The sequence below is a fragment of the Oryctolagus cuniculus genome, chromosome 1, assembly GCF_964237555.1.
Source record: "Oryctolagus cuniculus chromosome 1, mOryCun1.1, whole genome shotgun sequence".
Taxonomy (NCBI): domain Eukaryota; kingdom Metazoa; phylum Chordata; class Mammalia; order Lagomorpha; family Leporidae; genus Oryctolagus; species Oryctolagus cuniculus.
In genome coordinates this window covers 13,248,168-13,259,997 of record NC_091432.1, presented here as the reverse complement: position 1 = coordinate 13,259,997, position 11,830 = coordinate 13,248,168, and the positions used below count along the sequence as shown (strand labels likewise).

The 11,830-nt window shown below is 40.2% G+C and overlaps 1 protein-coding gene across 1 annotated transcript; it reads left to right on the top strand.

The window, feature by feature from the left end:
* Nucleotides 1-2,858: 2,858 nt before the first annotated feature.
* GLYATL1 (glycine-N-acyltransferase like 1) lies at nucleotides 2,859-11,513 on the top strand. Its single transcript, XM_008273304.4, is given in 3 exon segments — nucleotides 2,859-2,970; nucleotides 10,753-10,840; nucleotides 11,108-11,513. Coding segments are annotated over 3 exon segments (606 nt in total).
* Nucleotides 11,514-11,830: the final 317 nt, after the last annotated feature.

Genomic DNA, 11,830 nt, shown 5'->3' with positions numbered 1-11,830 from the left:
GGAGAAAGGGGATGGTGGCATCATTGTCTAAGTCAGTAGGAGAACAAATAGACTGAGGAAAGATAATAGGATTTCCTGGCAGTCACAAGAGCCCACCAGTGGTACAGTCACAAACCTGAACTAAGATCAGTCAACATGAATATGTGGATTTTTATTAAAAAATTCTATTATTATTTATTTGGAAGACAGAGAGATGGAGATAGGGTTGGGTATCGCCCCAAATTCCCATAGCAGCCTGAACTGAGCCAGGCCAAAGCCAGTGTCCTGGGATTCCATCTGGGTCTCCCACATGGGTGGAAGGTATCCAAGTATTGGGACACCTTCTACCAGTTCCCCAAGCACATTAGCAGAAAGCGAGATCAAAACCAGAGTAGCTGAGGCTTGAATCATTTCATCTGGCACTCCAATATGGAAAGCAGGTGTACCAAATGGTGGCTTAACCCACTCTACCATAACTCCCATACCAATGTGTGCTTTTTTTGGTTACAGGCAACAGTACAGGTGAAAGCCCTGCGCAACAGTATAGGTGTAGTGTAGGTGGAGAATTGAACTTAACCAAGTTTGTGATTGTTCCATGCAAGATGACAATAATGTGAAATAGATTCAAGAGGGTTGAATGTAGATGAAATGACTTCAATGGTTCTCAACATTTACTCTTATGAAAAAGAGAGTATAGGATATGAGTTGGTTGATAGAGGAAGAAAAAGCCATGATTGGAGGTCCTGGTGGGGCCGCTGTAAAACTAGAGTCAAATTTCCGAAGATGAGCTGAAAAACAGATGATTGACAGAGCACTGAAAAGATTATGGAATAACTATTAAAGAGGAAGACCATAGGTTTTGGATTCATTCATATGTGGTTTCAAAAATCTGACTCTGGGCCGGCATTGTGGCTTCTTGGATTAGGCTGCACCTGCAATACCAGCATCTTGTGTGGGCACCAGTTTGAGTCCCAACTACTCTGCTTCCAATCCAGCTCCCTGATAATGCACCTGGGAAAGCAGCAGAAGATGGCCCAAGTCCTGTGTCCTTGAATCCACGTGAGAGACCTGATGAAGCTCCTGGCTTTACTCTGGCCCAGCCCCAGCTGTTGCAGCCATTTGGGGAGTGAACCAGTAGATAGATTTCTCTTTCTCTTTCTTTCTCTCTCTTTCTCTTTCAAGCAAAACTTTTTTTTTTATTATTTGATAGGTAGAGTTACAGACAGTGAAAGAGAGAGACAGAGAGGAAGGTCTTCCTTCCGTTGGTTCACCCCCCTGAAATGGCTGCCATGGCTGGCGCTGCGCCTATCCAAAGCCAGGAGCCAGGTGCTTCTTCCTGGTCTCCCATGAGGGTGCAGGGGCCCAATTATTTAGGCCACCCTCCACTGCCCTCCTGGGCCACAGCAGAGAGCTGGACTGGAAGAGGAACAGCCGGGGTTAGAACCCAGCGCCCACATGGGATGCTGGCACCGCAAGTGGAGGATTAACCAAGTGAGCCATGGCGCCGGCCTCAAGCAAATCTTAAAAAAAAAAAAAAACCTGACACTGCCACTTAGTTCTAGAAGAATGTGAGGAATTTTCAAAATTTCTCTGAGCTTCAGTGTCCCCAGAATAAGGATGATAATTGTTACCAAAATGGATATTTTTAAAGTGCATTTTTGGGGCCAGCACTGTGGCTCACTTGGTTAATCCTCTGCCTATGCTGCCGGCACCTCATATGGGCACCGGGTTCTAGTCCTGGTTGCTCCTCTTCCAGTCCAGCTCTCTGCTGTGGCCTGGGAAGGCAGTGGAGGATGGCCCAAGTGCTTGGGCCCTGCACCCACATGGGAGACCAGGAGGAAGCACCTGGCTCCTGGCTTCAGATCGGCACAGTGCTGGCCATAGCGGCCATTTGTAGGGTGAACCAACAGAAGGAAGACCTTTCTCTCTATCTCTCTCTCTCTCTCTCACTGCCTAACTCTACCTGTCAAATAAAAAACAGTGCATTTTTAATTCCTTTGGTGACCTAACACTATCCCTCAACTTCTTATCTTTTCAGTTTTTTCTTGAGAAGCTCAAGGACTAAAGTACATCACCACATATACAAAATACTGCTGCTGCACAAGCCCAAGAATCTGCTGACCCTGTGTAAATCCTTGGCCAGGAGCACCCCTGAGTCCCTGAACGTGAAGGGACAGCAGGTTGTGGGAGTGGGGGTGTTGAGAATGACAAAATAGCAGGTTCCTAATTCCTGTCCTTCCTTGTTGACTTTCTGCAGAGGTTTGAGCCACAAGTGAGGATGAATTGGGGGTGGGGACCACACATCTGGAGCACCTGCTGCTTCTCAGGAACAGGCAGTTGGGCCCAATCTGCAGGTTTTGTCATTGATTTGGAAAAACAATGGAGAATGGCAGCTGGAGCCAGTCTAAATGGGTGTGCATTCCAAGTCTGACATTGTTTTTTTTGGGTGGCTTTGGATATGTTCATTACATGTTGGTGCCTTGGTCTCTTCATCTGTGAGTACAGAATAATATTAGAACCTTCCTCATAATGTTTTGTGAATATTAAATATATCCATACAACGTTAAGTCCTAAGAGTCTAGCAAGTGCCCAGGTAGTGCGCCCTGCCTGTTTGTTACCATAAGGACATCTGTGAGTTCTGCTTGCTTGCAGGTGACTTTTCCTCCAACCATATGGTCCTAGAGACACTACTCATCCCATTGTTAGCACTCACTTAGTCCCAGAACCCTCTGTTGGTCTCTGTTTCTCCCTTCCTCATCACATCCAGGTCTCCGTCTCTGAGGACAGCAATGCAACCCTCCCAGCCTCTGCCAGTCCCTCTGTTCCTCCTTCAGGTGTATGGCTCTGTGTATCACATCAACCATGGGAACCCCTTCAACATGGAGGTGCTGGTGGACTCCTGGCCTGAGTACCACACAGTCATTGTCCGGCCTCAGAAACAGGTAGTCACACAAAGATCATTGGGAATGGTCAGCTCCATACAGCCCAAGGGTAAAAGAAAATCTGGGTTATTTTAAGGACACTCTTTCAGTAGTCGGCCACTCAGATGAGCTCCACATGCTCACACTGTCTGTAAAAAGCATAGGACACATCAGGGTAAGGTCAGGTGAGCAGGGAAGAAAGGGGGAAGAAGGGAGGGGAAAGAAGGCAGGAGGAACAGGAGAGGGAGACCGAGGGGAGGAAGACAAAGCTGATGATAGCAGATTGGAGAACCAACAGAGGTGGCAGGAGTCAGCCACAGGATCTGAAAGGAGTCTAATGGGATACCAAAATAGTCACTTAAAAACAAAAGCCCAGAAATCCATTAGTAAAAACTGTCTCACCAGAACCAGGGAGGGGATTCATTATTGCTGCATGCCAACTATGCGGAAGCACTTCCCCTGTTAGTGAAAAGCATCTTCAGACACAACCTTACAAAGTGAGTATTGGCATCTCCAGTTTAGAGACAAGGATTAAGTCGTGAGACCGAAGAAGACCATATCTGAGTTGAATTCATGTTCAATTGGCTCTGCGGATTTTGCTAGTTGTGTAACAGACACTTCTCTGACCCCCAGTCCCATCACCTGTAGAACAGAAGGAATAAGAGTATCTTCCCCATATGATAACCCAATATTTAAATTAGATGCTGGGTATCAAAACCTTCACGCATAGCACGTCATTACAAGTGTTACTGCACATTGGTGAGGTCACACAAGGAGTAAATTATTAAGCTTAAATGCAAAACGATTTGTTTTTGCCCAAAAGCCTGTGTGATTCCCCTGTTCTGAGGACATTTAATCAGTGAGCTGCAGCCTCAAAGCCAACCCAGCTTCACTCTGGGTTCAAAAGCTGAGTCTCCAAGTAAATGAACTACTCCAGATCAAGCGTAGTTTGCAAACTGAGTCAGGACTGGGGTGTGGAAAGCAGTTAAGTGGCTCCAGCTATGGAAGGGAGGTGAGCAGCGGCTGGGAAGCAGGCTGAGCTGAACATTTCTGTAGCTTCCTTCTGGGCATCTTCCCTTGGGAATCTTTGTTTAATCTCCTGGCTTCCAGACAATTTGCACTTGAACATTAATGCTTAGTTTATCAAATTCCATAGAAACCCAATTCCTTCAAAAATGTGGTATGCTAAGTAATGGTAATTGATAAAGTCTCTCTTTTTTCCAGTAACTTTGTAGTTATTTTACACATTTGAGTAATGTAACCATAGCATCAAGTCCATGATTTCATATTTCATTGCTTTTAACATGAGTAATTTTTAAACAATGTGTCAATAAAAATAACTTAAAAATATAGAAGGTCTGTGGTACACATATATTATAAAATATTGAAATATTGTAAAATAAAGCAATTTACTTTGAAATACATTCATTTGGTCTAATTCCATAGCATATCATGTTTCTTTCAGTGTTAAAAGTCAATTCTGTTTTGAATAAGAACATTTAGGGGTGGGATACAGAAGAATTTACTGAGAAAATATTTAAATTTAATTTTTTTTCTTTCTTTTTTTTTAATTTTTTTTGACAGGCAGAGTGGACAGTGAGAGAGAGAGAGACAGAGAGAAAGGTCTTCCTTTGCCGTTGGTTCACCCTCCAATAGCCGCCGCGGCCGGCGCACCGCACTGATCCAATGGCAGGAGCCAGGTACTTCTCCTGGTCTCCCATGGGGTGCAGGGCCCAAGAACTTGGGCCATCCTCCACTGCACTCCCGAGCCACAGCAGAGAGCTGGCCTGGAAGAGGGGCAACCGGGACAGAATCCGGCGCCCCAACCGGGACTAGAACCCAGTGTGCCGGTGCTGCAAGGCGGAGGATTAGCCTAGTGAGCCGCGGCACCAGCCAAATTTACTTTTTAATCACAAAAGTATGATATGCTGTTTATTAATACAAATAGAAGAACACCACATTGTTTTAATAAGTTAACACCTCTCACCTCACCTGCCTTTCTCTCCTCCTTTCTCATGCTTTGAGGGAATCAGTGTCCTTACTCATACCAACTTGGTACTGGATACCTCTCATTTCATAACTTTGTAATTTGCCTTTTGGATATCATGGACATACTTTTAGGCCAACAAATATATTACTGGAATACTGAATAATTGTATAATATTCCATGGAGTTACTGCAACACTAACTCACGTTTATTAATGGCGTAGTACTCTATAGAGTGAATATAGTATAATTTACTCAGCCATTCTCCCATTATTGGATTCAAATTGCTTCCTTTAATTCTTTGCCACGACAAAATGTTACTTCAGTAAACATCCTTGTACATGTGTCTTTACATCCTGGGGACTCTTGAAACACAGAGGATTTCCAGGAAGGGTAATATCAAGTTGAAGAGCATTTTTTTTTTCATTCTAGAAGACATTGCCAGATTACTTTCTCAGAAGATTGTCCTCATTTTATTCCCATTAGCAATAAATGAAAGAACTATTTCTCTGATTGTCCATAGCACTGCATACTACTTATCATTTAAATTAATTTTTATTATTTACTTATTTGAAAGTGAGCAGGAAAGAGAGAGAGAGAGAGAGAGAGAGAGAGAGAGGGAGAAAAAGCTCATCCACTGGTTCACTCCCCAGATGCCTACAATGGCCAATCAGGAGCAAAGAATGCAATCCAGATATCCCACGCGGGGTGTCAGGAACCCAATCACTCAATGCATCACCACTGCCTTCCAGGGTCTGCATTAGCAGGAAGCTGTATTCAGAGCACAGGTGGGTGTCGAATCCAGGTACTCCAACATGGGACACAGACACCCTCAGCTGTGTCTTAACCACTAAGCCAAACACTCACACTTAGCTCTTCTTCTAATTTATGTCAAATTCCTCGTTGAAAACATGGCATCTTATTAGATTTAATTTGCATTTTTACAACTTATGAAACTATATGTAAGAATGTATTTTTTAATTTTTAGTAATATAAAGAAAACAGATTTCATAGGTACAATACTAAGATAACCATGCTTCCCTTCTTCTTCTTCTTCTCTCTCCCTCAAACCCCCTCCTTCCTTCCTTTTTGCTTTAATTTTTGAAAAGGCATAATTACAATTCACTCTATAATCACAGGCTTAATGTACCAATCACCATTATACTCAGTAATTAAAAAGTAGAAAGAACACAGTTCCACAGAAGTATAAGCAAGGGCTGAAAACATTAATCAATCACAAGATGTTCATTTCATTCATATATATTTGTTGTATTCTTTATTAACTATCTGTTAGCAGAGAAAGTATATAATATTTGTCTTTTGAGAACTGGCTTATTTCAACAAGCATAATGGCTTCCACTTGCATCCATTGTGTTGCAAGACAGGATTTCATTGTTTTTTGTGCCTTTTTATACACTATTTCCTAGTGTAATAAGTCTTCAGAGGTTTACTTCTGAACTATCTACTCATATACTTTGACCACTTCTGTATTGGGTCTTTGTGTCATTATTGAATTTTGTAAAGATGTTTTGGATATTAGGGATATTAACCTGAGGCACATGCTGCAAATTCCCAATTGGTAGAGAACTTTTAATTTTCTTGTACTGAAATATGCTATCTTTTCATCCATGACTTCTGAATTTTTTGGTTCTTTAATTAGGAAGACTTTTTCTGTTCTAAGATTAAACAAATGTTTTCCTATTTTCTGTTAAATATTTGGATTAATTTTTACTTTTACATTTAAATCTTCATTTCTTCTGAAATACATTTTTGAATTACATTAATTAAGATTATTTTTAACTGATGCATTAAAAACAATACATATTCATATTTATTGGGTATCATTTGCTGCTTTGATACATGTATATCTTATGCAATGTTCAAATTAGGGTAAACATATCTATCTACTGAAAAACTTTTTTCTTATAGTGAATTCTTTCAAAATCCTTTCTTCTACCTTTAATCAAAATGCATACAGCATATTATTTTTATCTATAGTCCCTCTACTAAGCAATAGACATCATAAATCCTTATTCCTATGAAACTAGAGTGACTACAGGTTAATCAACTTTTACCTATCCCTTCTTTTCCCTACTATGTCCAGCTGGTAATCATTGTTCTACTCTCAACTTTTATAAGATCAACTTTTTTGGATTCTATACATGAGTAATAGGTGACTTTCTGTGCCTGGCTTGCATCACTTAATATAGTGACCTCCAGGTACATCCGTTTTGTTGCAAATGACAGGATTTCATCCATTTCATGGCTGAGTAATATCACATTGTGCATGTGAATCACATTCTTTTTATCCATTCTTCAGTTGCTAGACACTTAGGTTGTTTCCATTTCTTGACTATTGGAGATAGTGCTGCAATAAGCTTAGAAAAGTAGAGGTCACTTTAGCAAACTAAGTTTATTTTATATCTTTCTTTTATATGGCTAAATAAGTATGCTAATACTATTTATTAAATAAATCATACCACTACCGAAACTTCAGTAGTATTTTTGTCAAATGGCATGCATGTTTGTGTGTGTGTATATATATATACATATATACACACTTATATACATATACACACATATATACATATAAATATACATATATACACATACATATACACATATATACATATATATATGTGCTACTAGTGTTTGCTTGTGCTATTTCACTGGGAATACAAACTTCATGCATTTCATAAGTACAATTTTAGGAATATAGTGATTCTTCCCACCATACCCACCCTTCCACACACACTCCCACTCCTCCTTCCTTCATCTCCCATTCCCAGTCCTATTCTCTACTAAGATCCATTTTTTATTAACTTTATGCACAGATGACGAACTCTATACTAAGTAAAGAGTTCAAAAATTTGCACATACAAAAAAATATTGCTCCTTAACAGTCAAGACAAGGACTATTCAAAGTCATTGCATCTTGAAGTTAATTTCACTTCTTTTTTTCTAGAAACTTAATTAACTTTAAAGAAGCACCCAAGAATGATACATATTTTGTGAGCCCATACACATAATTATAATACAACTCTTTGAGTACAGAGGTCCTGCATGAGAAGTTAGTGCATAGTGACTCTTACTGTTAATTTAACAATTCACATTTTTTATGTATGATGTCAGTGATCACCTGAGACTCTTGACATGAGCTGCCTAGGCTATGGAAACCTTTTAAGTCCACAGACTCTGTCAGTATTTAGACAAGGCCGTAAGCAAAGTGGAAGTCCTCTCCTCCCTTCAGAGAAAAGTACCTCCTTCTTTGATGACCACTTCTTTCCACTAGGGACTCACCCACCAAGATCCTTTATGTAGGACATTTTTTGCCACAGTGTCTTGTCTTTCCATGCCTGAAATGCTCTTGTGGGCTTTTCAGCCAGACCAAAATACCTTAAGGGCTGATTCTGAGGTCAGAGCGCTACTTAAAGCAACTATCATTCTATGAGTCTGCTGTATAGACTGCTTCCCATGTTGGAGCATTCATTCATTTTTAATTCTATCTATTGTTAGTACCAGACACTTAATCCTATCCATATGGTCACTCTAACACTTAAGATGGTGTTTTTACCACCCAGCTTATGGGGATTTGGGGTCCCTTGGCAAGTTTTGAACTGTGCCCTTAGAAGTAACTCCATAAAAATGTATGCAGAACTATACAGCGTTACAGTTATGGACTTCATATACTTCATAATTACAACTTTAGGAACGTGGTGATTCCTCCCACCATGTCCCCTCCCTCTCCTATCTCCACTCTTATTTTTTTACTGAGATCTATTTTCAATTGACCTCATACACATATAATTAACTCTATTTTAAGAGTTCAATAAATAGTATGAAAAAAACTGTTGAAAACTTTTCTTAATTTTATAGGATTTATTACAAACTTAAGAGATTTATGGAATTAAGCTCATTTTTCCATTTTTCCAGCTCTCCACCAACAACTTTGAATACCTATTGGAATTGTCATTGGAATTGGATTAGATATTTTTCAACACTTATTGAAGGATTGGTATTTTTGATACAAAATCTTTTCATTTGTAAACATGATATGTAATTTCTATTTTATCAATTATTACGTCCTTCAGTAAAATTTTAATATTTTTCTTTGGTAAACCATATGACTTTCCATTAAATTTGTCCTTTGGTATTTTGTATTATTTTTAATACTACTAAGTGACTTTTCTTTTTCTAAATATTATTTGTCTACTGATTTCTAATTTGTGCTACTAATTTTCAAATATGCCACATTATTCTTTAAAATCCTGTTTGTGTGGGATTATTTTGTCAGAATCAGTGGATTTTCCAAATACATAATACTGTAATCCATAAACATAGCTGATTTGCTGTTTCTTTTAAGGTATCTGTATTGGTGGCTGGCGCCGCGGCTTACTAGGCTAATCCTCTGCCTGTGGTGCTGGTACCCTGGGTTCTAGTCCCGGTTGGGGTGCCAGATTCTGTCCCGGTTGCTCCTCTTCCAGCCCAGCTCTCTGCTGTGGCCTGGGAAGGCAGTGGAGGATGGCCCAAGTGCTTGGGCCCTGCACCCACATGGGAGACCAGGAGGAAGCACCTAGCTCCTGGCTTCAGATCGGCACAGTGTACAAGCCATAGTAGCCATTTTGGGGGGTGAACCAACGGAAGGAAGACCTTTCTCTCTGTCTCTCTCTCTCTCTCTCTCTCACTGTCTAACTCTGCCTATCAAAAAAAAAGTATCTGTATTGGTTATTTAGTTTCTTGCCTTGTTGCAAGCTATAGAACAAACAAAAAACAGCATCAACTAACAATACCAATATTTCTAGCCTTGTCTCATTCCTGACATATTCCTGACATTTTTAAGGATTTGCTTATTTATTTATTCAAACGGCAGAGCAACAAAGAAAGAGGGACACACACACACACACACACACACACATATATATATATATCTTTCATCTTCTGGGTCACTCCCAAATGGCTGCAGCAGCCAAGACTGGACCAGGCTCTTTCCTAGGCACATTATCAGGAAACTGTATTGGAAACAGAGAAAGTGGGACTTGAACCCACACTCCAATATGGGATGCCAGTGCTGCAAGCTGCAGTAGCTCATTGTGCCATAATGCTGGTCTCTCATTCCTGATTTTAATGAAATGGTAACAACTCAGATTTAGAACTATGCTTGTTTATCTTTACAGCTATAGAACTTTTTCTTAAAATACAGACTGGATTTTCCACTGTTTCATATATTTTCCTTTTCTTTTGTCAATTTATGTCCTCATTTTACTTTTTCCTCCTTTAATATACCACACTGAAAGATCTGATCTAAGCCATTCTTGACTTTCTAAAACAAATGCTACTTGTTCACATCTACTGTTCCTTTGATATACTACTGAACATTTTATTCAGAATTTTTGCAACTGTATTCATAAGCAAACATGGTCAATAAATCTGCTTTTTGTTATTTCTTTATCAACTTGGAGTCTGAGATCTTTCTGTCTGCTACCATGGTCTAATACTCAAACTATGTACTCAATTTTGGCATAGGTACAATTTAAATGTAAAATAATCTGATACTTGCCACTTTTTAATATGTATTTTAAGAATAGGCAGAGTGAAAGGGAGAGGGAGAGACAGAGAAAGAGACTGAGAGACACAGAGAAAACTTCCTTGATCCACTGGTTCATTCCCCAAATGGTTGCAACAGCCAGGACTGGGCCAGGTCAAAGACAGTAGCCAGAAACTCCATCTGGGACTCCCAACTATGCGTCAGGAACCCAAGTATTGGAGCCATCATCCACTTTCTTCCCAGGTGCTTTAGCAGGGAGTTAATGCCACTGGAGATGGGAGCAGATGGGACTTGAGTCAGCACTCTAACATGGGTTGCCAGGGTCTCAAGCAGTGAAGCTCAGTACCTCCAACAGGAGCAAACCAGACAGTTGGTGTGAGACGGAGCATCCAGATGACCAACCTCAGAGGTACCAAAAGCATGTGCTAATCACTCCTGTGGCTTTTCCGAAGTATTGTTATTCTTTAAACATTCTTTGTTATTCATATAAATCAGTTTTTGCATAAGGAGAGGATGAGTTCATTCATTGAGATGGATAGCTTATCAACAGTCAAAATGAGCAACTTTCCAACAGTGGGTGTTAGGCAAGGAGATGAGTAACTTGGAGCTCCAGAATGGACAGGTATCCAGACATTACAGGAAGGAGGATGAAAACTTTTGTTTTTTATTTTCACAGTGAGGATCCCAATTTTAAATTTTCCCAACTGTGCATTTCCCATGCTGGGCTGGTAAATGAAAACTAGCATTCAGGCTGGAATGAGAGGAGCCTGCATTACATCCAGCGTTGCATACAGACCCTGCCTGCATACAGTCTGCAGGGTGCAGAAGGGGATCCAGTTACATGGGTTGTCATGGATTCCACCTGTGAAGTGGGGAAGGCTTATACCCTGGAAAGATACCACAGCCAAGGAAAACTGAGACAGCTGATGATGTATTACCTGAAATATTTGCAGCAAAACAATATTCCATTTTACCTCCCTGTGCTGAAAGAGAATGAAAAATCCAGCAGATCTGTGCTGCAGAGTGGTTTCTTTGTGGTCCCATGTGGTTGGCATCAATGGATGTGCTACCCAGAGAAATGACTTCCACTTGTTTGAACAGTGGTTCTGTTTAGCCATCTTGGGAATGCCCTCTGTTAATGTTGAAGTGCAAGGCACAGAACAGTTTGCTTCATTACTAGGTGTTTATTGGACATCTATGATATTCCAGAAACTCTTCTAATGTGATAAGATAGTGCTGAAAGACACAGCATGATCTTGGAACACTTATATTCTGGGCAAGGTGGGGGTACAATCTCAAAATGCATGATGTGTTGGAAAGAATTGAGTACCAGTAACATGTAATTGAAAAGGCAAATTCTTAATAAAACTGGCTTGATAGAATCTACTATCTGGAAGAT